The sequence below is a fragment of the Symphodus melops genome (genome assembly GCF_947650265.1).
Source record: "Symphodus melops genome assembly, chromosome: 17".
Taxonomy (NCBI): Eukaryota; Metazoa; Chordata; class Actinopteri; order Labriformes; family Labridae; genus Symphodus; species Symphodus melops.
This window is the reverse complement of record NC_136707.1, coordinates 2,931,089-2,953,741: the sequence shown is the minus strand read 5'-3', so window position 1 is coordinate 2,953,741 and position 22,653 is coordinate 2,931,089. Positions and strand designations below refer to the sequence as shown.

The following is a 22,653-nucleotide window of genomic DNA, read 5'->3' as shown; positions in this document are numbered from 1 at the left end:
AGACCACCATGGATCTCCCAGTATAGATCCAAGGCTCATTATGAACGACATGCTGGTGGATCTATACTGGCGCTGTCTTGCCTGAGGGGGACCCAGGTGGCCACCTAAGTCTCCCAGTATAGATCCACCAGCCTTGGTCCATGAGTCTTGGTCCATATAGACCATGCTGGTGGCTCTACCCGAAATAGTACTCTGGTGGCTGAAATGAGTCCTACTTATAAACTCGGTTTGATGGTTTTATGACGTATTCCATGACGTCACCAAAGTAACTGCTCAGATCAAACGTGACGTCATATCTTGGCGTGTTGGTTTCAACATGTAGAGTTGAGCCGCCCGCGACCTGGCAGCTCAACTCTACGCATGCGCAACAACGAGAAGACTACTACCAGCAGGAAAGTTGTCCTATAGCGTGCTTCAGCAAGATGATCATTATTAACGACTGCACCAACAGTCCGGAGAGGATTTGACTTTCACTTTTAACGATTGAGGAGTTTTAAAACCAGAAAGAAAAGTGGACCCAGTGACAGCAGACAAATCCCTGGGACATCTCAACGAGAGCTCAGGTAAATAACTTGGCAGTGATCTGTTTGACGTGTTGCCTCGTTTTTTTTTCTGTTTTTCAAGCTCTGAGTTATTTTAAAAGTCAATTCTGTATCGTAGAGTTGGATGTGAAAACAGAAACATCAGTGAGGATATAAATACGTTTAAAAGCCTCTTATTGTTTGAGTGCATGGAGTCAGAAACATCATGAACACCATGAAGTTACAGAGTGGTTCAAAGAGATAGAAAGCAGCTTGTGAAATCATGTTCAACATCTTAGACTTGTAAAGTCCATGGTGTTATTATTACAGAGATATAGTCTAAAACCAAAAGGTTTCACTATCCTACATATTTTCACCACGACAATGTAAAACTCACAGGTGAGGACTCGAGTCACGGTTTTGAGGACTTTGGACTCAACTTGATAAAATCATAAAAGCCTTGCAACTCGACTTGGACTTCAGCACCAGTGACTCGTGACTTCACTTGGACTTGAGTCTAATGACTCGAAAATACTTGAGGTTTTAATGTGTTGTTATTTGTAGGTCGCTCTGATTAAAACACTGACAGAATCACAGTTTGATATTAAAGAATCAACGGTGCTCAGACTATCGTGGGATTTGTCTCAACATCGATGTGAGTCATTAAAAACGCTCCGCTTTTCATACCAAATGTTTTTATAAACATGAAGACTTTTACGTGAGTTTGTTGAACCTGCAGCTTCTCACTGCTGCTCCTCTGCTGTCCGCGTGTTTTAGTGCGAGCTGACTGACACGCGCGCGCGCACACACCTTTGAAAACTTAGGCTTCAAGGTCCTGGATGTTACACACTCAGTGACACCAGGGGGCGCCACACCTTGTAAACAGATGATGCTGATAACATGAAGATGGATCAACACAGATCTGGAACAGATCTGTCCGAGGTCTATCACAATATCAATAATAACTCTATATTGTTTTGTGTGTTGCAGTGATAAACAGAAATTCTCGACTTTCATCTTTGATCTGACCCTGAAATCAAGACGATGGGTAATGAGTCTAGCAGTACGGAGATGACGGAGTATGACAAACAGCAAGTGGGCAATTTTGTGAAACAGCTAAAGGATGGTCCAGATCTTGGAGTTGATAAGCACTTAGTAAAGTTCACCGGTCAGTCTTCTACAGACAACCTCAGACAACATTATAAAACCAGGAAAATGAAAACGGTCGACTGCGCTCCAGACTGGATCAAGAACCTGGCAGAGAAGATGGCCGCGTTCGTTATGTCTCCTGAAGTAGCGGGACTTGGAGCACTGGGCATCGCCATCCTCATTGACTTGGTTTCATCCAGTCCGCCTGAGGAGTGCATTAAAGAGGCCATGCGATCAGTGTTAGCGGAGGAGAAGACCTCTGAGGTCTGGGATCTGATGGACGAGTGTTTGAAGAGATTCACGATGCACCATCAGAGCCGAAACAAGCTGAGGAGCGACATTGAGCGGATCGAAAGCCAGCTGAGTGTCGCTCTCACCAAGTCGAAGAACTCCATGGTGAGGGACGGACACATGTCCAATCAGGCTTTAAAGGTGTGGCTGAATGGAGCAGCCTTCCACCTCCAGATGTTGATTCACCTGGAGAGACTCGGAGGGACTCAAACCTACGACCCAATACAGAGTCTCATCGAGGTGTACCAAAGAGATCTGGACCCACTTTTCCAAAAACACAAGGAAATGATCAAAGGAAAGTGTGGAATCAAACGTCTTCGGGTTTCTTCGCCTCACTATAGTGATAGACATATGATTGATGAAGAGTCAAGGCTTTATCTGCTGAACCCTTATATCTCCTTTGAGATATTCTTTGAGGCTTATTATGATCACAGGTACGGCAGACAGAAGCTCAATATTCAGGAGTATTTCAGTGACGTAGGACAGAATCTGCCACAGCTGGTTCGTCTTAGAGGCTCCTTCAGTGTCAACTGAGAGATAAATGAAAACAACACATTAAGTTTAACCAAACTGTGACAAGACAGGGACATTTTTCATGATCAAATCTGTTCACAGTCCCCAAGACATTTTACTCAATCTACTGTCGATGTTTTTTTTATCTTGACTGGAATTGATTCTGTATCATGGGTATTTTGATTTATCACATTATATTTATGCACTTCTTCTTGTGGTGTTTTGTACAAGTTGACTCGCTTAAATCTGCCACAATCTTGAGGATGTTTTTTTCTGTGTCTCAGGGCTTATTGGGAATCGGATGTGTTGTTTTTGACTGATTTGTTTCATGATTGTTTTCCAGTCAGATTTGCCAGTTCTTTGATAATGTTCAAAATAAACTAATGATTTGTACGATTCAGTACTAGGATGATCTTAAAATGTACTGGCTGATACAGCCTCACTTTATTTCATGTGTTTGAAATGTAATGATCAGTTTTAAAATTTCACGTTTTAAAGAAAATATGATGTGCGAAAATAAATGAATCTACCAAATTCTCTGATTCACAGCAGCATCTGTCAGTCTAATGTGAATCCTGTCTTCTTTTTTAACCTTTTATTATCACTTTTCCATTTTTCCCTTTTTTATGTCACATATATATCAGACATTTGACTAGGATAGTTTCATATCCTGTTAGAACAGGGAGCTGTAAAAGATCACATTTAACACGACGCAGAAAGTAACAGAGTTTACTTGACCATGACTTTAGAGCTCAAACATTATTTTAGTGTGATTTTCTTTGCTGGATAGTTTGAAGCAGGTGTTTGGATGTTTACCTCTGCAATCTACCATCCAAAAGTTTTGAAAACACAGTGTTATTGTGCAGTTGACCAGCAGGGGGCACCATCAGACTGTCTGTGTGCTTCAAGAGGTTTCCTGCTTCAGGTTTGAGAAGTTTATAGACTCTAAGATCTCTTAGATAAGATCATAGTTTGGGTTCAAGTTCATCAACACTCAGCAGTCTTGTGTGTGAAAGAGGAGCTGTTTTTTTTGTTTTTTTTGGACAGGAAGCCCTGGAGGTTAACTTCGCCCCCTTGCTCTTTCTGTTGATCTGTTTTCACTTTCATTTACTTAGATCAGTTTTAAGCTGATGGGAGAGTTTCATTGGTCACATCTGGACAAATCCCTCTGAGCTGAGGTGAATCTTTTTGAGAAAAGTTTAACTGCTGATCAGATTGTACTTATTTGTAAGTGTGCTGTGCTTCATTTTCCAAATGTATATTGGTGTATAGAAGTTATGTGTTGACATCTTCATATTTGTAGTGCTATGTGGTTTTATGTTACAATGGACGCCATGTCTTAAGTCTGAACTCTTCTGTTGTCCATTCAAGTCATTTGCTGTGGACCTTGAGAAGTGTAGTGGTAAATTTAGTACCAGTTGGGCAGCTGGTGGCACCACAATAAATTATTCTATCATTTTGAGCCCCTCCAAGAAGGCCCTTCTGGACTGGCTTCAATGGAGAAAAATAAAGCTGGTTAAATGCAGTGTGATATGCATGGAGGTCCACTTTGGGATTTTATAATTATTAGTTTAGTTGCACATTGCTGAAAGAAATGTCAGACGGAGAAAACAGTCACATGTGCAGGTCAGGAAGAAAACCATTGAAGGCTTATCTCAATACCTCACCTGAAGACATTTACAAAAATCACAACAATAAAAAAGTAAAACAAATAAAAACAATATTAACCTTATTCTTCCTCTTATTTATCCATTGTTAGAGCACTTCATATGTGATTCTATACTTTAGAGTAAACGGTAAACTCAAGTGCATCTTAACAAGCCTTCAATCTTCTCTGCTCGTCTACATTTCCCACAATCCTCCTCCTCCTCCTCCCCGGCCGCTCCACGTGCTCGTGGATTTTTAAACAAGCATCTACTCCACGGAGGTTTTAGAGGAGGGGCGAAAAGTGTGTCACTGGGGCACGAGGCTCTCCCCGCGGTCACATGGTCCCGTTTTCTGCCGCGTGCGGGCACAACGTCCTCCGCACATTCACCTCGTCATCATCCAGCAGCCTGCTTGTTGCGCGCGCGCCCCGTTTGAAAAAAAAAAAAGGAGAAGAAGAAGAAGAAAGAATCAGAAAGATAGGGGGAAGCGCATGCAGCAAATGACAGGCTCCTCGTGCGACAGAAAGACATCACTAGAGTTGAGGTAGAGAAAGAGTGAGAATAGAGTACAATGGAATAGAACAGCAGTGGAGACTGTTTTTATTCTACCTGGTGTATTTTGTATTTTGTGATGCGGACGTGGGAGACGAAACTATCCGGGATTGTTTAAAAACGCGATCCTAGGATGGAGCTGAGGATGACGACAACTGCCATGGACACAAACAACAATAACAACAACAACAATACAGGTAAACAACACGCCACCTTCCTCATTTATTTTCCTTTGCCCCTACTCTCCCCAAAACCAAACCAAATTGGTGCCAGACGCAGTGCGCGCGTATTGAGTTCAAAGAGGGTCAAATTGTCAGTCCAGATGCGGAAGTTTTTTTTGTGTGGGAATTAATGCACAACTGTCCTCTTCAATGTGTGCATCTCTACCTCTTCTTTGTTAAATAGTTTATAGTGTTATTTAGCCTGCAGGATGTTCCAGCAGGAGTTTCAGGTCGCACGAGAGCAAAACACTTCCAAATAAAACCCCCCCACCTGCGTTAGATCTTTGTGATGACTGGGCGTGAGATTTGACTTAGTGGCTGTCAAGGCTTGTTTAATATAATCAGGGTAGCTAACATCATGAATGAAGCCCTTTAAACGTTGTCACAGAAGCAGAGCTGAGCCGCGCAGCGCCAGGTAGACCGTGCGTAAAAAGAAGGTGTCTGAAATAAGCAAACTGTGGATGAAGCCCCTTACGCGCTGCTGTAGCCTACTAACAGTGCCATCTATAGCTGTTGAATGTGGGGGAGATTTAAACATTAAACAACAAACAGTGTTTAGTGAACAAAATGAATGTGAAAATGCAGGATCCGTTAAAAGTTTATCCTGGACAAATGTCTGCGTGTCAGATTTGGATTATCACGGGGACCGTCACCGTGAGTCCATTTGTGTTTCGAGGAACTGGGTCACGATGAAAGCCATCGGTCGAAGGGTCGCTCGGTGTCAGGTGGACCAGTTGTACGTGTGTGTGTGTGTGTGTGTGTGTGTGTGTGTGTGTGTGTGTGTGTGTGTGTGTGTGTGTGTGTGTGTGTGTTTGTTCCTTCCCCTCACCACAGAAGCGGTTGCCGTTTCACATGGACCGGCAAACCGGGCCATGTGCGCTTTGTTTTCACTGAGCTCTGCTCTGTGATTGGCTGCTGCTCAGCCTCAGCTCATTGCATAATTCTCCTCCTCCTCACCTCCTTCTCTCAGTCTGTTCAGTGTTTCTGTCTCTGCTCATCTGAAATCATACATGTTCTCCTAGACTATTTAACAATTGATAGACTACATACATCAAATGGTATAAAAGTATAATTTAATTCATCAGCATTCATTCAGCCACAACATTTAATTGATTTTTTTACTTCATAATTTGAACTTCTCTTTCCTTTAATTTAGTCCCAAAAACATAATTTAATTTGAAGGTTTATTGCAAAAAAATAAAATCTCTGATATTCAGGTGTAATTTACAATATTCATATTTGAGACAGGCAGAGAATTCTATTGCCTCCTCTTTCCCCCCTTCATACCTATTTAACATGCACAGCTATGATTGGAGCCCCCCTCCCTCCCTCCCTCCCTCCCTCCTGTATGAGAAAGTGGAGCAGCAGAAACCCATCATCACCCTCTCTGCCTCTCCTCTGCTTCCTCTGAGCAACAGAACCTAATCCAACCAGCAGGAATTAAAACAAACAAAAAAATCAACCATTTACTTTTTCTTTAGCAACAAAACTAGAGCATACTCCTTGTCATGATAATCACTGAGACCAAACATTAGTCCACCATGAGAAGGAGAACCTCTTAAACAGGCAGAAAGCTCGAGCACAAGCAGACTCACTGGAGAACCGAAATCAGTCTCGAAAAAGAGAAAGACATCATGTCTGATCTGTAAACGTCCATTAAGATCGAGCCATTTAGAGTCGTATTGTTTATAAACCTGCAAGAACCTGATTGGACGGCAGGCAGCCTTGAGTGAATGAGCAGGTGATGATGGAGCGTGAATGAAGCAGCTGATGAGTGTGAAGACGAAGGTGTGCATGTTCAAGGAACACAGAGAGCGTGTTGGAGAAACGTAAAACATGAATGCGGAGTGGATCTGTGCACATTTGATGAAGATATTCATCTTCTTCTCTGAGGAGTGAAGACACAGATAGAGGTCTCTCTGCCTGGTACGATCGCACTCCAAGACGACACTCAAAAAGATCGCTCTCTAAATATCAGTTTTATAAAGATGTGTTTTTAGATTACAGATGACTTCACGCTCATGAAAGAAAAAAACAACCCGAGAGCTGCTGAAGAACTGACAGCCTGATGACACGAGGTGGACAAATTTACATCTCTGACAAAATGAATTTCACAAAGCTCTTTTTTTTTTTCATTCATCTTCAATAAACGACTGAAGGGTTTAAATCCAGCAGTATTAAGCTAACATTAACAGAGCCTCACGTCCAATCATCGTCAGATTTTATTTCTTAAATTATTTTATCTTACAAATTAATTGTCGTTAATGAAACACAATGAAAGTAAAAAAATGTTTCCCTTATACCAGTTTGGGAATCCCTGTTCTGGACTATAAAACAACTTACTTTTACTTCTTCTCTCGCTTAATTGAAAGAAACTGTTGATAAGAATTTTAAAAAATAACATTTCCCCAACATTAGCATAAAGGTATTTTCCTTATTATAGAAGAAGAATAGTTAATAAGAATAATTATAGATGATAATCAAACAATGTTTTTGTAGGATTTCAGGTTACAGTGTCTTGGAGTGAGGCAGTAAAACTCCTCCCATGTTCATTGATTTGGTCACATGTACTCCCCCCCCCTCCTTCCACATCGTGAAATCCTCTGCACACTGTTTATCAGAGCATGTGTGTGTGTGTGTGTGTGTGTGTGTGCTGCAGTGTACACTCCGCTCCGAATAATGAATGGAGGAAACGTGAGAGTGCAGCAGAGGGAGGGGGAGGTGTGTGTGAGTGGGCAGGCCACGCTCGAGCCAGTCCCGTTGCAGAGTCTGCTGTGTGGACGACTCACGTGTTTCAGGGGCGTGACACACACACACACACACACACAGACTCAGACACATATACACACATGTATACACCCCCCCATATTTATTCAAGTCTGCAGGAGGGGGAGAAACATATTTCTAACACAAATTCCATTGTGCATTGTACGTTTCAGGTTTCATGACTGCGTACTGTTATTTTAGTCCCCGAGCACTGCAGGATATATTTATAGTATTCCTATAGTCCTGCATTATTCAGTATTGCATTCCTGTAGTAAAGTGTGATACCTCTCCACAATGATATGACTCATTATGTGTTTTATAAAGTAAACCACTTCATAAATGTTATAATCAAATCAAGTCACGTTCTTTTATAAAGCTACCCAAAGTGCTAATCAAAACATCCACAAACAGAAACGCAAATTAAAATATGATCGAATAAATAAAAGAGATGATGGAAGCAACAACTGGATCCTGAAAGAACCGATCAGAAACGCTAACATGTAAAAAATATGTAGGAGACTAAAACGAGTCAACAAAGACGGCATCAGGCTCAAACACTGAAACTACAGGATCTCCTCCAGTCATCTGTGAGACTGGCTGAATTTCTTGTTGCTCCATTTGGCATCCTACTGAATTAAAGAGCTAGCATTAGCACTTAGCATGGAGTGACTGACTAGACTAAAAAAAATAGTTTTTTAGAAGTTAAAGTCTCAGAAGATTAGAATCGTGATTTTTACATAAATCCATGTTCCCCACCTCGACTATTGAATAACTCAGCTTAGTAAATGCTGATTTCAAAGGGATAATAAATTAGCATTAGGTAGGTTTTCCCAGTCTATAGCACCTTTGCTTTAGGGGTTTGCAGTCTGGGAATCCCTGGCCTACAGTAAAGATAAGTCCGCACTTTAGTAAATGCACTTGCTCTAAATGAGCTTAAATCTTAATCCCAGACAGGGGTGGGGAAAGTCCTGTTGTCCTGTAAACATCTGAGAGATCACTACAAACACGAGGGAACAGCGGGTTCAGTGTGAGGGGTTAATATGCGTTTCCTTTTCAAACCTTATTGAAGAAGCACGTGACGACAAGAATAATTATTAAAAGCAACGACATGACAAAAACAGACTCATCTTGAGTTGCACGTGTCGATCACACCGCCTGACTCATCAACATGTTTTTGAGTGTGCTCTAAATGCAGCAGGGTTTGTCTGAATGTGTGGAAGCAGACGTGTGTGTGTGTGTGTGTGTGTGTGTGTGTTATCACCTCTCAGACAGAAATCAGGCATCACGTGCAGCACCAACACGTGGGAAACACAGAGTGACTGCTGCTGTAGAAAGAGAGAAGTGCACTTTAGACTCGTGCTGCAGGTGTGCTGTCACCTGCTGTAGACTGTACCTTCACACTGCAAACGTACACTTCCAAAGGCTTTCAAATGACCACAAATAAAAAATAAAAACACCCAGAAATCCTCTTAGAGTCTCGACATGTTAAACTGCTAACAGGAAGTCGTTGAGTGAATGTTAACAACTCCAAAAAAACAAGCTTTAACTCTCTGAATCTAAGGCAACATGCACTAAAGTTTTATGGGAAATGTAGTTAAAGCATAGTTGTCTACCACTTATAAGTTGACCCACCATGGCGTTCTGTATGTATACAGCTAGTCAGCTAATGTTAGCTACTACTTATGACTAAATATGTACAGCCACTAAGCATGTAGTGAAATGTTTCAGACATGTTTCAAACATTTTAATTAATGTTTGCTCAGTAAACATTTTTTCAATGCGTGAGTTTAAAGAACACATTGCCATCTCGTGTTGTTTCCGAGAGGAGGGAGTGAGGAGGACTCTCCTCCCCCTCAGCTGTTCCCACCTCCTCCCTCCTCCCTCCTCCCCCCCACCATTTGTTCTCTGAATTCCTAGAAAGTTAGCTTTGTTTTTGAACTCTTACTACTGAGCGACTCCCTCCTCCCTCTTCACCCACCTGTTACCATGGTGACATGAAACCAGCCACGAGACGGTTGCGTAAATATCCTCCCCTTTTTCTCCTCGTCGCCCCTCCCCACACACGCACACCCAAAGGCTCCTCATGCAGTCGGCACTGTGAGGTCATCATGTCACTGATCTCAGGCCAGCTGCTGCAAAGCTTTTCTTATCTTCGTCTGTTACCATTAAAGTGAAATTAAGAAGTGTACACTTGTTGATTCGTTATGAAGCCTTTGCAGCTGTTTATTCCTGTGTTTTCTAAACTCTGTAGCTATTTATTTTAACATTGATGTGAACAAAAAGGTCAATTTGGAAGCTTGATCCAAAGGCAACTGGACACAGTACACACCAAAAGAGTTCACAACAACATTAGGTCTACCAGACGAGACTTTTACATCCACTACAACATAAGTTGGTTGTCATCAGAGCGGTACACCGTATGGCTATGAGTGTACATACAAGGGCAGACGGAAGAGTGAAGGAACATAAACATCTGAGGAAGCACTCCAGACATGTGGTTGCCCGACCTGGGTCTTATATCAAGACTTTCAAAAAGCACAGCATCGTTAGTCCATACTTGTCTGGAGTATCTTGCTTAAAACTCAAGAGGATTTATCGCAGACACAACATCCTGGTTCTCTTCAAACCTTGAGGCAGAATATGGAAAGTGGAAGAGCGTCGGTTTAAACAGGATGTTGAAGAAGCCATCGATGTTAGAGTGGAAAAACCATCCCTTAGCCGAGGTGCTGGTCTGAGACACCAATCATCAACAACCTACAATGCTGGTTTCAATTCTCGCTCTACAACTGAATTCACACCTCCGAACATGTGACCCCAACGACCCACGCAGACGGCCGGGGGTTTTAACGACTCAAGGCGAAACTAGGTCAGAGACTCAGCTAACGAGTCTGGAACGAGTCATCCTTGATTGTTTGCATGCTAATGATCCACGGGGGCTCATATAAATATCCAGCTCCGTCAAACAGTTAGGTTAAGTTGCCACGACTGAACCCTCCAACCTGAGCAAGCTCTGAACCAACCCGACAGGCTCCTGATCCATGAGTCAGCCTGTTTAGAGCTGAAGAAGAAGAAGAAGAAGGAGAAGAAGGAGAAGAAGAAGGAGAAGAAGAAGAAGAAGAAGAAGGAGAAGAAGAAGGAGAAGAAGAAGGAGAAGAAGGAGAAGAAGAAGAAGGAACCTTTTGAAGAAGAGGTGAAACGTCCTCGTCCAGTTGCCCTTGGATCAAGCTTCACTTTGCACCATGACCTGGGGGATTGAGAACCTACGCAGACTCCAAAAAGGTACAACATGTTTCAGGCTAGCTCCAGTAGACTTCTTCAGCCTGCAGGAGTGAAACCGTCCGTAATCACTGCTCATCCACTAAAAGTTCGAAGTTTTTGTCACTAAAAAGTTCAGACTGCAAACTCTGTTTCTCACTCTGCTCTTAGATTCCTCTAAAATACTCATCATGGTATTCAGTAAAAACCAGCTGGTTCATCTTCTCTGACACAGAGACGTGATAATCACATTATCGGACGTATCTTATATAACATCTCTGCTGAATTGGACTGCCATGGCATTTTCATTTAAAAAATGTTAAACTGTTGTTTCTCAAGGACAAATTAAAACAACGATCCCACACCTCTTTAACGCAGTGAGCGAAAAAAAAACCAACCATCCTGTCTGTGTGGTTTTATTTCTGCTCTTTTGTGAAGTGTCATCAATGTTAATGTTTTTAAAGTTTTAATATAATGGTTTGAAATTGAAATATTGAAGGCAACAATGCACAACAAGGAAATTACATCTGCTGACCTGGAGGATTCATTGTGTGTAATGTGGATAAATCCTTTACAGTCTGAGTTTTCCGGTAACTTCTACTTACAGGTCACAATCGTTTCTGATTTGGCTGCTTCCCATTATAATAACACTGGATGAATGTTGATGATTTATGGTGTTACTAACTCCTCTGATCATGGATTTCTTTCTTTAGTTTATGACTAAAAATGCTCAGAGGTTCCCTTCAGCCTCGGCTGGATTTTGTGTAAACTGATTTCACAGCAATACAATGTGTGTGTGATTGGCACTCACCTTTCTTTGCTCCTCTCTGCAGGAGGTGTGATCTCTTACATTGGTTCCTCTGGAGGCTCTCCGCCCCGGACCAGTCCGGTCTCCATGTACAGCGAGAACTCTGACTCCCAGCCCGGCTTCACCTCCTCCTCCTCCTCCTCCTCGTCTATGACTCCCTCCTTCCTCAGCAGCGGCTCCAGCTCGGGCTCTGCAGGAGATGACGGCTCCTCTTCAGCCTCCTCATCCGCAGGAGGCTCACCGAGAGGCCGAGACGACGGCGGCTCCGTGAGGGCATCGCCCAGCAAGTCTGTGGCCAGTCTGACCAGTGAGTAGCCAAACACAGCAGATGATCAGTGTTTCATCCTCCAAGATGATTCGATCAATAAACAGTCATTTCATCAGGTTTTCTCCCTAAGAAACACTCTGATCTCAGAATGAACTCATCATCCTGACATGTGGTTGTGTGTATTTCAGAACTCAACGGCATGGTGTTGCTGTGTAAGGTCTGTGGAGACGTGGCCTCAGGTTTCCATTATGGAGTTCATGCGTGCGAAGGCTGCAAGGTGAGATATTCAACACCCTCACACACACACACACACACACACACACACACTGTAACCAGTGAGCTTTGAACTGATGTCGTTTTTGACAGAAGACGTCAAAAGAAACACAACCGCCTGCTGCAATACTTTTTTCTTTTGCGGCGTCTTTAACGTATTCACAGAGAGAAACAACACAGCGCCTGACTCTCTCTCTCTCTCTCTCTCTCTCTCTCAATTTTGTTTCCTCCTGAAGGGATTTTTCCGGCGAAGCATCCAGCAGAACATCCAGTACAAGAAGTGTCTGAAGAACGAGAGCTGCACCATCATGAGGATCAACAGAAATCGCTGCCAGCAGTGTCGCTTTAAGAAGTGCCTGTCCGTGGGCATGAGCCGCGACGGTGAGCAACTAACCCGTCTGTCTGTTGAGTTAGTCAGCAAACCTGTGTGACAGTATCCTGATGTCTTCGCTGCAGATCTACCTGTCTGTACAGCTTTCCAGCTTATAAACATTCAGCCTGCAACCGTCTTCCTGTATACTCACCTGTCTGTATACTTTCTACACACCTTCGTACTTACACTCGTCTGTCTGATCCGCTCTCTGTAGAAGGCAGCTCTTTAGATAACATTATTCCGATCTGATTTTTAACTGACCTCTTCTCCCTCTTCTGTCCACAGCCGTTCGTTTCGGTCGGATCCCGAAGCGCGAGAAGCAAAGGATGTTGGCCGAGATGCAGAGCGCCATGAACAACATGGTGAACAACCAGCTGCAGAACGACTTCCAGCTCGCCAGCCTCTCCTCCTCCTCCTCCCCCCCCTCATCCTCATCTCCCTGCCCGGGGGTGACCGTTGCCCCCCAGCCTCCGCCCCAAGCTCTGCCTTTGGCTCCTTCCTCGCCCTCCCCTCCTGCCCCAGCCACTTCCTCCTCACCGCCTCCTCTTCCTCTCCCTCCTCTTCCTCTCCCTCCTCTTCCTCCTTCTTTTCCGGCCCTTCTCTGCCACAGCCCATCCCCCTCACCCCCGCCGAGCCCCGGCTTGGACAACACCATCAGCGCCATCGCCCGTGCTCACCGCGAGACCTTCCTGTATGCTCATGACAAACTAGCCAATCCCCAAATGCCACCTCAGCAACAGCAGAATAACCACGCCCACTTTGGCAACAATGAGGCGGAGCACTGGGGGCCCAACAGGTGCTCAAATGGTTACCATGCCAACGGCCTGAACACTATCTACCATCATAACAACAACCACGGGGCAGGACACTACCTGCAACAGGACAACAGCAGGAATGTGACACATCACCAAGGCAACGGGAAGAGGACCCCGCAAAACAGCAATGTGATTGGAGGAGAAGGATTCAATGATCCTGGGATCCAGGGGCAGAACTGTCCGATGAAGAACCGCACGGGGATATTGTTGGTAAGAACTGAACATTTACTGTGACGTAACACTAACAAGCTGAACTCTAAACGAACACACCTTCCCTTTGTTACCTGGCGCTTCAGGTGAGCTGACAGACCTCTCTCTCTCTCTCTCTCTCTCCAGGCTTGCCCAATGAACATGCAGCCTCAAGCCGACCCTGCTAAGAACCCTCAGGAGATCTGGGAGGAGTTCTCCGTGTCCTTTACCCCCGCCGTCAAGGAGGTGGTGGAGTTTGCCAAACATATCCCTGGATTCAGTTCTCTGACTCAGAACGACCAGGTCACCCTGCTCAAGGCGGGAACCTTTGAGGTACTACAAATGCAGTTTTACTAATTTGGTGTGAGAAGGGATTTAATATGAAGTAAAAGACTACAACCTGGTCGTTAGAGGAACTGCAGCTAATTCGTTTTCTCTTCTTCTTCTTCTTCCAGGTGCTGATGGTGCGCTTCTCTTCCCTTTTCAATGTGAAGGAGCAGACTGTGACTTTCATCTCCGGCGCCACCTACAGCCTGGTGGAGCTGCAGGCCATGGGGATGAACGAGCTGCTGAGTGCCATGTTCGACTTCAGCCACAAACTGGCTGCACTGGAGCTGAGCGCCCAGGAACTGGGACTGTTCACTGCAGTGGTGCTCGTGTCTGCAGGTGAGGAGGACGTGGGACGAGTCGTGCTTCTTTATCATCTGTAGCTGCTGAGCTCCTGAACAGTTTTCCTGATGTTTTGCTTCTTGTCCTCCGCAGACCGGTCTGGTATCGAGAATGTGATGTCAGTGGAGCAGCTGCAGGAGAACCTGATCAGGGCGCTGCGTTCATTGATATGCAAGTCGACTGAACCCAACGGCCAGAACCATCACAACGTGGACTCGCCGCGCTTCACCAAACTGCTTCTGAAGCTTCCCGACCTGCGGACGCTCAATAACATGCACTCTGAGAAGCTGCTGTCCTTCCGCATTGACGCCTGACGACCTTGCAGTGATGATGTCACAGGGGTGACAGGTTACGTGATAGTAACAAATAAAATATCATATGGTGCTCTCTGTCGCCATGACAACAAGTCATGACGTCATTATCCCAATGTGCTGAAGATGCCATCCCCGACAAATTGTAAAGACTTCAAAGTGATGATGTAATCAACCAAACTTTTCAGCAAATGACTCACCGCTGTCTGAAGCTTATGAAGCAACAACTGCCGGCCAAGTAGAAGGACCAGTTCTACATTTTAAGACTGCTCGTTTGCCATCTTGCCAAGAGACAATGATCTGTTTTTTTTTTTGTTTTTTTTGCTTTGTTTTGAAGCTTAGCACAAATGCTAGAAACACAGAGAAACTGCTAGCCATGCAAATGCTTTGGTCTAGTCGAATTTAACCCTGAAGAGTGATGGGGTTACTTTGTGTTTTGAATTATAGCCCAAAGAATTCTGGATGAATGAAATTATTTTGGGTAAAAGTTGTAACCCAGACAACCGTCTCTAAAGGAACATGAAGTGTAATGTGTTGTAGCTTCTTTGATGACAAGAAACAACATTTTACTCGGACAGTCTTGTTGAGTTGTTGGAAGCTTGATTTTTTTTTTTTTTTTTGATCTCTTTCGATCGAGCTTGGCTAACAGTTTCCCTCAGCTTTCAGTCTTTGATGTAATAGTGTAAAACACCCTGGACCTGTCTCTGTGCCAGATAAAGAGATAAAAGTGATTTTGATTGTAAAACGGACGGACAACAGGACTATTCAAAAGTCGGACTCTTACTGTTTCCGACAACATCAGGATCAACATCCACAACTTCCAGGTATCAGAGACTGACGCTGGTGCGTCAATAAAGGAACTTCAGTGACGAACAGCTCTACTGACCAATGAGACTAAAGTCAGACCAAACAGCACGCTGCTGTGAGAGTCTCTGACGAACATTATGCTGCAGATTCTTGTACAAAAAACTGTAAATATCCAACAATGCTTGAATCTGTGTTCAACACACAAAGATATATTATACAAATATATTTTTTGTTAATAAGAGTACATGCCGGTGCAAATGTTATGACTGTAACAAAGTGTGAGTGGCACAGACTGTACCTACAATGTTTGAAATGAACATGTGATATTCTGAGGTTTGTATTTGTTTCCTGTTGTATAGACATTATATAATGTATATATAAATATATGTACAGATCTGAGGCCTCAACATCTCCTTGTTTTTTGTCTGAACAGTTTCAACTGAACGTACAACATCATCATACATTTGGGAAAGACGCTGAACAATTGAAAAAAGACTTTAAATACTATTACTACTACTGAGTTAAGACTATAATAGTCATCTTATTGCAATAATTGAAGTGATGACAAGGACATTCCATCTTTTTTCTCAATCCCTTATTTACCTCCTTATCTCTTGGTGACAAAAAAAAAACAAGACAAAAAAAAGTTAATTTCTCAAAAACCTGCGAAGAAAAGGTTTGACCAGTGGCTCTCCAGAAAAGAAAAGAAAAAGACTCATAATAAAGGAAAACACAGTGAAGTAAAAATGTGTACATGTCCTCTTGGGGCTTCCGTACCTCAGAAAAAAATGAACAAAGCGGTTTAAGGGGGGAAAAGCGCAGTCACAAATTAAACAAATAATGAAACTGAATCCAGAAAGTAAAAAAGGGAACTTTTAAGCAATGACATCAAAAACCCACTGTCAGTGTTCATTTAATAGAGGGGAAATATCAGTCAGTAGTTTCATCTCTCATGAGGCATAATTTCGAGTTTATCAATAATCAAACAGCTACTGAATCAAAGGTTTTTCTTTTCTATATTTTTTACACTTTCGGAGGTTTTAGTCGTAATAAGATGAAACGAAGGAGCTCAAACTGATCGTGTCTTTACTTAAAAAAGACGTCAAGACGATTTTATTCTACGAGTCAAAGTACTGAGAAGTGGGTCAAACCGCTGCAGCCTCATAACCAACTTTTTCCTCAGTTCTCTGATTGGCAAACCTCGTCTTTTGCCGCAGCATCATCGCCAACCAATGAGGAACCAGTGGGCGGGGCCACAGCATCATCGCCAACCAATGAGGAACCAGTGGGCGGGGCCACGAGCTCATGTCCCATTTTTGAAAGAAAAAAAAACCCTTCCGTTTATTACTAGTGTCAAATAAAATAACTTTTGCATTATTACGATAATTATTTAGACATTTGAAGGTGTTTTTATTCAGTTAAACATTTTAGTTTCAATAGACATCTGATAACAAATCAGATCTTAATTAACTGTATCTGCATCAGCTTGAGAAAAGAACATCAGAAAATCTTTTACAGCTGATGTGACCATCAGTTCATGTAAAGGTGTGAAGGCAAACACTTATTTCGTTGTTCAATTGTTTCAGATCAAAAGATTTCTATCAACTTCATCTTTTTGTGTTTCTGAATGTTTGTTGGAAGAGACAATATAAGTAATATAAGACGTCACTGTGGGCTCAGAAATAAGGTTCTTTAAATGTTCAACACTTCAGCACATGGGGGGCTCACACTCTTCTGTTTAGACAGTGTGCAGGGATTTGTCTGCATTTTTGGGGGCGCTTGTTGCATCGTGGTTGCTGTGTGTGTCACTCTGCATCTGCTGTCCTATCTCTACAATAAAAGCCCAAAAATAAAAATGTAAGCACGAGAAATGACAAGATTTTGGGTGGACTTGTATTTGTGTTGCCTCTCGGATTATGTAGGAGTTTAAAAATATAGAAACGTGACAATCCTGAGATAAAAAATGTTTGGACAGATGACTGATGAAAATACATAAACACCACAGAGTGTGCAGTTACACAGACTAGTGAGAGTACAACACGTATGTTCATGCTGTATCAATACACATCCTTGAACCCCCCTGACAGTCTGTGTTCTGAACATGCTATCTGATCACATGTCAGGGTGGATATATGCATTTATGACTATGCATGTGTGTCTGCGTGCGCGCGCGCGGTTAGATCAGTGCACAGGAGGAAGGGCAGCAGTGCATTCTGGGAGGCCCACACAGGAAGGCAGCGCACAGAGAATAGTAAAGCAGGAAACAGTGCCTCCTGGTGTCCATAAAGAGAACTGCAAAAGCAAATTATTATCTGAAAAGAGGCTTTAGTTAATTTTTATGAGCTTTTAGGGACCATTTTCTTCATTTGTCTGTTGATTATTTGTATATTTAATATATTAATCGTGTACGTTTACGTAATGTTTAAAAAAATGGTCCAACAATATCTCAGATGTCTTTAAAGTCCTTGTTTGAAACCTTTGTTTAACCAAATAAAAAAACAACAAATTCTCACAAGAAGTTGAACTAGCGAGTGTTAGACTTTTTTTTATTACTGGAAAATCCACAAATGTTTCATAACTTGTAAAAATATTTTGTAGTTTATTCTCATCCTTTGGTATTTATTTGATTGTTTGACATAAATAAAAACTCAGCGTTTTCATTGGTTTGAAAGGTTTATTTACATTTGTGCACTGACCTTACAGAAACAGACGTTTAATATACACCAATACGGAAATTAAATTTTACATTTGTTCAACTCCGTCCAATTATGGGTTTTATTGGTGGAAGCGGAGAGGAAGAATAAAAAGGGGAGAGAAGAACAAAGAGTCGAACATGAGCAAGGGAAGAAAAGTGAAGAAGAAAAAAGGAGTTTTTCAGATGAGAGGACTGCTGCAGAGAAAGACCAACCACTCAGACAGACTGAGATCTGGTTTATGAGGCTGAGAGAGAGAGAGAGAGAGAGAGAACAAAACAGAAAGAATAAATTAGTTTACTTTTATGTGTGTAACATCTGTATCATGTGGCTTCATGGACATGAAAAGAGAACACACAGACTTTAAGGGAAAAAAGGTTATCAGTGTTTTTGTACTTTTTTAAAACATCTCTCAGATTGATAGCATGGAGTCGAAGAAGAAAGAGATATCATGCTGCACACGCTCCTACTGTAAGTATACCAGTTAAGATAATTTAACATCAATTCTGATTTTGGACTGACAATGATGTTAAATTATCTCTGTACACAGTTTGCAGTTTGTAATCCCATCTAGACCAGAGATCGAGATCAGGTTGATCCAATCCAGTTTTATTTTAAAAACCAGAACAAAAGATCAGGATTACCTGATCCTTGATTTTACTAATCAGACTAATCCTGATCCAGAAACTTGTCCTGGTATCCAGCTCTATCTATTAAATATTTGTGTTGTAACTGTGAGCTATAATAACATGTAGCTGAAGCTTTACTTGTTTTCTCACGCAGCAGGACGCTGTGTTTGTTACCTTCAGTCCAGATGTGTCCACCGGATGCCCGTCTCTTTGTACCGACAACAGCCGGGCTCGTCCCTTACTCGGGTATCCCTCCTCCACCTCCAGGTGACAAACCAACAGCGCAGACTTCAGGTAGACCAGCACACGCTGCGCAGGACGCCAGTCGATAGCAAAGCTGTTTTCAAAAACACACAGAAAAGATGGACGTGTGAGCTTCCAGAAAAGAGGAGAAGGACAGAGAGCAGTTATTGTTAGCCTAGCTTTAGCACGAGGAAAACTAAAAGCAAATACTAGTATCAGCTATTCAACTGTGCAAATATTATAGACAATAGATTCTTTCGAAGGGATGTCGCTTAGAGTTAAACATCTGTTTCTGTAAAGGATATCCACTGTAGTTATTCTACTTGAAAAAATAGATGAATGAAAAAAAACAGGCCCATCAGATGATTATTATTATTCATGTCAGTCTCAGAGGTATAATCTCCTCATCACAGATTATTGATCTGACAGACCAGTCAGAGGTCTCGCTCATCATCACAGACTGAAATAAAAGAGCTGAAGAGGAGGCGGTTCACCTGGTTCTCAGTCCCTGGATCTCAGACAGCAGCTCGAACTGACCCTGGTAACACTCCATGACGTCGAGCAGGGCGGCCATCAGCTCAGAGAGTCTGCCAGACATACAGTCCTCCACCAGACCAGCCGCCCCCTCATTCACCTGCGTAAGGAGAAGCTGTCACTTTAAGAGGAATTAACCAAGAGGCAAACATCTGAGAAGGATCAGGTAGTCAAAATGTTCAATACTTCCAAGACTGCATGTTTAAAACGAGAGGATCTCCGTTATTTATGTGTTTAACAGTATCCAACGTAATTCGATCTGCAGTCACAATGTAGCATGTAGTCCCATTTAGCTCTCTGGTGATGTGGATTTGCTAATCACAAAATCTTGTACCTGGATCAGGGTGGTCATATTTAAAATTTTCCTTAACCAAACGGTATAAAAGTGAGCACGACAACGTGATCTTTGGTAAACGATTGACATTACCAAAAGCCTCATCGTTATAGGTAACACAATGATAACATTTGTCACCCTGGTTGTTACCTGCAGTCTGAAGCGGTCATTGTGGCTCCAGCTGATCAAGAGCCTCAGCGGCTCCAGCTCATTGGATGACATGTTGCAGGTTAAGCGTGGCCTGAGCTCCACACACAGCTCCGATAAGTTGAAGGACAGCAGGTTGATTTTAATGACGCCCTTTGTGTCAGAGATGTATACCTGCAGACTGACAGGTGAACAGAAGCCGAGTCAGTGACCAATCACATCGAGGGAACAGGGTTTTATAGGACCTGTTGACACTCACTCGTCTCGGAATTGCTGCCATTTGCTCAGCAGACCGAGCACAAACTTCGCCTGCTCCTTCAGCTGGGTCAGCTGATGATCGCAAATCTGCAATGCATTCTGGGCCTTCTGCAGGGACTCCATCAGCTGTTCAGTCTGCTTCTTCTGAAGAAGAGGAGAAAAGAGAGCTGCGTAAGTGAACGCATACAGCCAATTTTTCACTCCGACTTTGCCCACAAGTTTTCCTGCCAGGCTCCATTAAAGTTCAAAGTTCAACAACTTGAAAGCTTAGGTGCTTCTGTCAAGAGTTTTCTATCCGATGATTTATGCATTTTTCTCACCTGAAAAAAAAATCATCAGAAAGTCGTTTCTATTTTTATTTTTTATTTTTTTAACTTGAATCTTTTCTGGTTTTGTAAAGTCGGAAACGTTCCTATGTAAAGAAGCTGCTTGCCTTGTTGTGCAGACGTTGAACCAGCTGTGTGAGTGTGTGTCGTCTCTCGGCGATCTGTTGGATTCTCTCCTGCAGAGTCCTGAGCAGAGCCTCCGTCTCCTCCACCCCCGACCTGTTCTCTGCCTTAAGAGCCTTCCACCTGCCCCGAGCCCCGCCACCTGACACACACACACACTTTCATTGTGAATATTTGGCCAGACACAAACACGCTGTAGAATAATATCAAACAGTCCCACACCTTCTAATAATAACAGATACGTATAAAGCTTTAGTTAATGAGCTATTTTCCATTCTTAAGCTAATAGGTCAAATATACAACCACTGTTCAATCTGTAATACAGCTTTTATTTACTGTTTGTCTATTCTTTAATCAATTCAACAATAAATTAATAAACATTCAGCCTGAACAAAATGAGACTTGTTTAAACTCCACCTGTCCTACATCGTATGGTCACCGTCTCAGATGGATAACGACCACAGGATTCGACTTTATGTATGCAGTGCATGCAGTGTGTGTGTGTGTGTGTGTGTGTGTGTGTGTACCTGGTTGTGGGGGACATGGTGTCGTCATCAGGTTCTGAGCGGAGTCAAGACCCTCCAACAGAGACACCATGGAGTCCAAAACAAACAGCTGACGCCACAGAACTTTCTGGACCCGTCGACTGTCCTACAAACACAAACATGTTTTCATGATAAATTAAATAAACTGAACACTTTTTTTAAAGGACCCAACTACTTTGATTATAGAGTTTCATGTTTCAAATAGTCAAAATCAGTTGCATGTCTTTATGTAAAATTCTTAATCTGCTTTCCCTCCAACATATGTTTTCATGCAATCTATCCTCAAAGTGCATCTTGAAATCAGGAAACGTTGTTTCAGGTTTGCTGCTCCTGCTGTCTCTAGAATATTCTGGAAGAAGATTTGGGTGTTGGAGAGCTGGTCTCTTTAAATCATTTTAAAAGTACATTAAAGGTGTTGGAGGAAGATGATTCAAGTCTTAGATGCTTTGACTGATGAATGATCTGCTGTGTGAATCTGTGTATGTGTGATTGCTCCGTGTGTCTGTAACTGGTTAAATGTGCTGCTGCCTGCCAGGATTGACTTTTATAGATGAGATATGAAGGGAGGGAGGCAGACAGACCGTCAGGTAGAGATCCATCCTGGCTGCTTCGGCACAGTCCGGCTGCTCCGGGTCTCCGCAGTCATCCAGAAGAGCAGGATCACAACGCTGCAGTACACTGAAACACACACACACACACACACACACACACACACACACACACAGTTTGTAACACACTCCGAGTGAAAAGTAACAGCAGATATCAAGATAATATTATAGCCATAATAATCTGTCGATTTTAGTTAACTGAACACACACAGCTGTCTTTACTCAGCCGTTTGACTCCTAACGGATAGATAAAATTTACAAAACACAGACTTTGATAAAATGTTTCATCTGAGGGCAGCGGTGAATTGAGGTGAACAATTATTGTTAAAGTATCTTTAATTATCTTTTAGAAACTTACGCTCGAACGTCAGCCATTTCTTTTATTTTCAAATGTCCGCGGTTCAACGAGTCATCTGATTGGTCGCTTTACGGTGACGGAGAGCTTCATGGTTTTAAAAGGTACATTATCGCCCCCTAGCGGACTGGAGGGTGAAGTAAACGGATGAGCAGAAGGGGACAAAAATCTCTAATTAAACAATAAAACTGAAGAAGCTTGATACTGAGAATGTCAGTAAGAATAAAATACATGTTAAAATACTACGTTCAAAGCTCCATCCTGAATATGAACAAGCTTAATGTCATTTTGTGTACATTTAAACAGTTATGTCTCTGCACGTGTCAGAGCTTAGTTTGAGAGTTGATATGAAAAGAAAGAGCGATAGAGAGAAAGAGGGAGAGAAAGACAGAAATCCAGCTCCAAAAAAGAAGTGGAGCTCTAACACCTGG

The 22,653-nt window shown here is 42.6% G+C and overlaps 3 protein-coding genes and 1 long non-coding RNA gene across 4 annotated transcripts; 2 read left to right on the top strand and 2 right to left on the bottom strand.

Annotated features, from left to right (window-relative positions):
• Nucleotides 1-431: 431 nt before the first annotated feature.
• On the top strand, nt 432-3,008 carry LOC306837885 (uncharacterized protein). Its single transcript, XM_079365747.1, has 2 exons — nt 432-563; nt 1,512-3,008. Exon 2 carries the CDS (start codon nt 1,566-1,568, stop codon nt 2,493-2,495), a length of 930 nt encoding a protein of 309 aa, XP_079221873.1. The 5' UTR covers nt 432-563; nt 1,512-1,565; the 3' UTR covers nt 2,496-3,008.
• Nucleotides 3,009-4,446: 1,438 nt separating this feature from the next.
• On the top strand, nt 4,447-15,826 carry nr1d1 (nuclear receptor subfamily 1, group d, member 1). The gene is made up of 8 exons (XM_079365730.1): nt 4,447-4,869; nt 11,748-12,029; nt 12,179-12,267; nt 12,500-12,644; nt 12,922-13,661; nt 13,788-13,973; nt 14,096-14,306; nt 14,403-15,826. Exons 1-8 carry the CDS (start codon nt 4,806-4,808, stop codon nt 14,621-14,623), a joined length of 1,938 nt encoding a protein of 645 aa, XP_079221856.1. The 5' UTR covers nt 4,447-4,805; the 3' UTR covers nt 14,624-15,826.
• A 2,255-nt stretch (nt 15,827-18,081) lies between these two features.
• On the bottom strand, nt 18,082-20,435 carry LOC306837886 (uncharacterized protein). The gene is made up of 5 exons (XM_079365748.1): nt 20,267-20,435; nt 20,011-20,188; nt 19,487-19,626; nt 18,924-19,086; nt 18,082-18,367 (listed from the first exon to the last, which is right to left on the bottom strand). The coding sequence occupies exons 1-5, from the start codon at nt 20,386-20,388 to the stop codon at nt 18,302-18,304; spliced, it is 669 nt and encodes a 222-aa protein (XP_079221874.1). The 5' UTR covers nt 20,389-20,435; the 3' UTR covers nt 18,082-18,301.
• Nucleotides 20,436-20,702: 267 nt separating this feature from the next.
• Nucleotides 20,703-22,344, bottom strand: LOC306837890. Its single transcript, XR_013781000.1, has 4 exons — nt 22,226-22,344; nt 21,841-21,937; nt 21,242-21,365; nt 20,703-20,856 (listed from the first exon to the last, which is right to left on the bottom strand). It is a non-coding gene; the product is annotated as an uncharacterized lncRNA (long non-coding RNA).
• Between the last annotated feature and the right edge of the window lie 309 nt (nt 22,345-22,653).

Coding starts and splice junctions, on each gene's coding strand:
- LOC306837885 (XM_079365747.1), top strand. CDS start 1,566: ATGGGTAATGAGTCTAGCAGTACGGAGATGACGGAGTATGACAAACAG.
- LOC306837886 (XM_079365748.1), bottom strand. CDS start 20,388: ATGGAGTCCCTGCAGAAGGCCCAGAATGCATTGCAGATTTGCGATCAT. Junction 20,189..20,266: donor TGGCAGCAATTCCGAGACGA/GTGAGTGTCAAC, acceptor TTCACCTGTCAG/TCTGCAGGTATACATCTCTG. Junction 18,368..18,923: donor TGGACACATCTGGACTGAAG/GTAACAAACACA, acceptor TCTCTCTCTCAG/CCTCATAAACCAGATCTCAG.
- nr1d1 (XM_079365730.1), top strand. CDS start 4,806: ATGGAGCTGAGGATGACGACAACTGCCATGGACACAAACAACAATAAC. Junction 4,870..11,747: donor TAACAACAACAACAATACAG/GTAAACAACACG, acceptor TCCTCTCTGCAG/GAGGTGTGATCTCTTACATT. Junction 13,974..14,095: donor TCAAGGCGGGAACCTTTGAG/GTACTACAAATG, acceptor TTCTTCTTCCAG/GTGCTGATGGTGCGCTTCTC.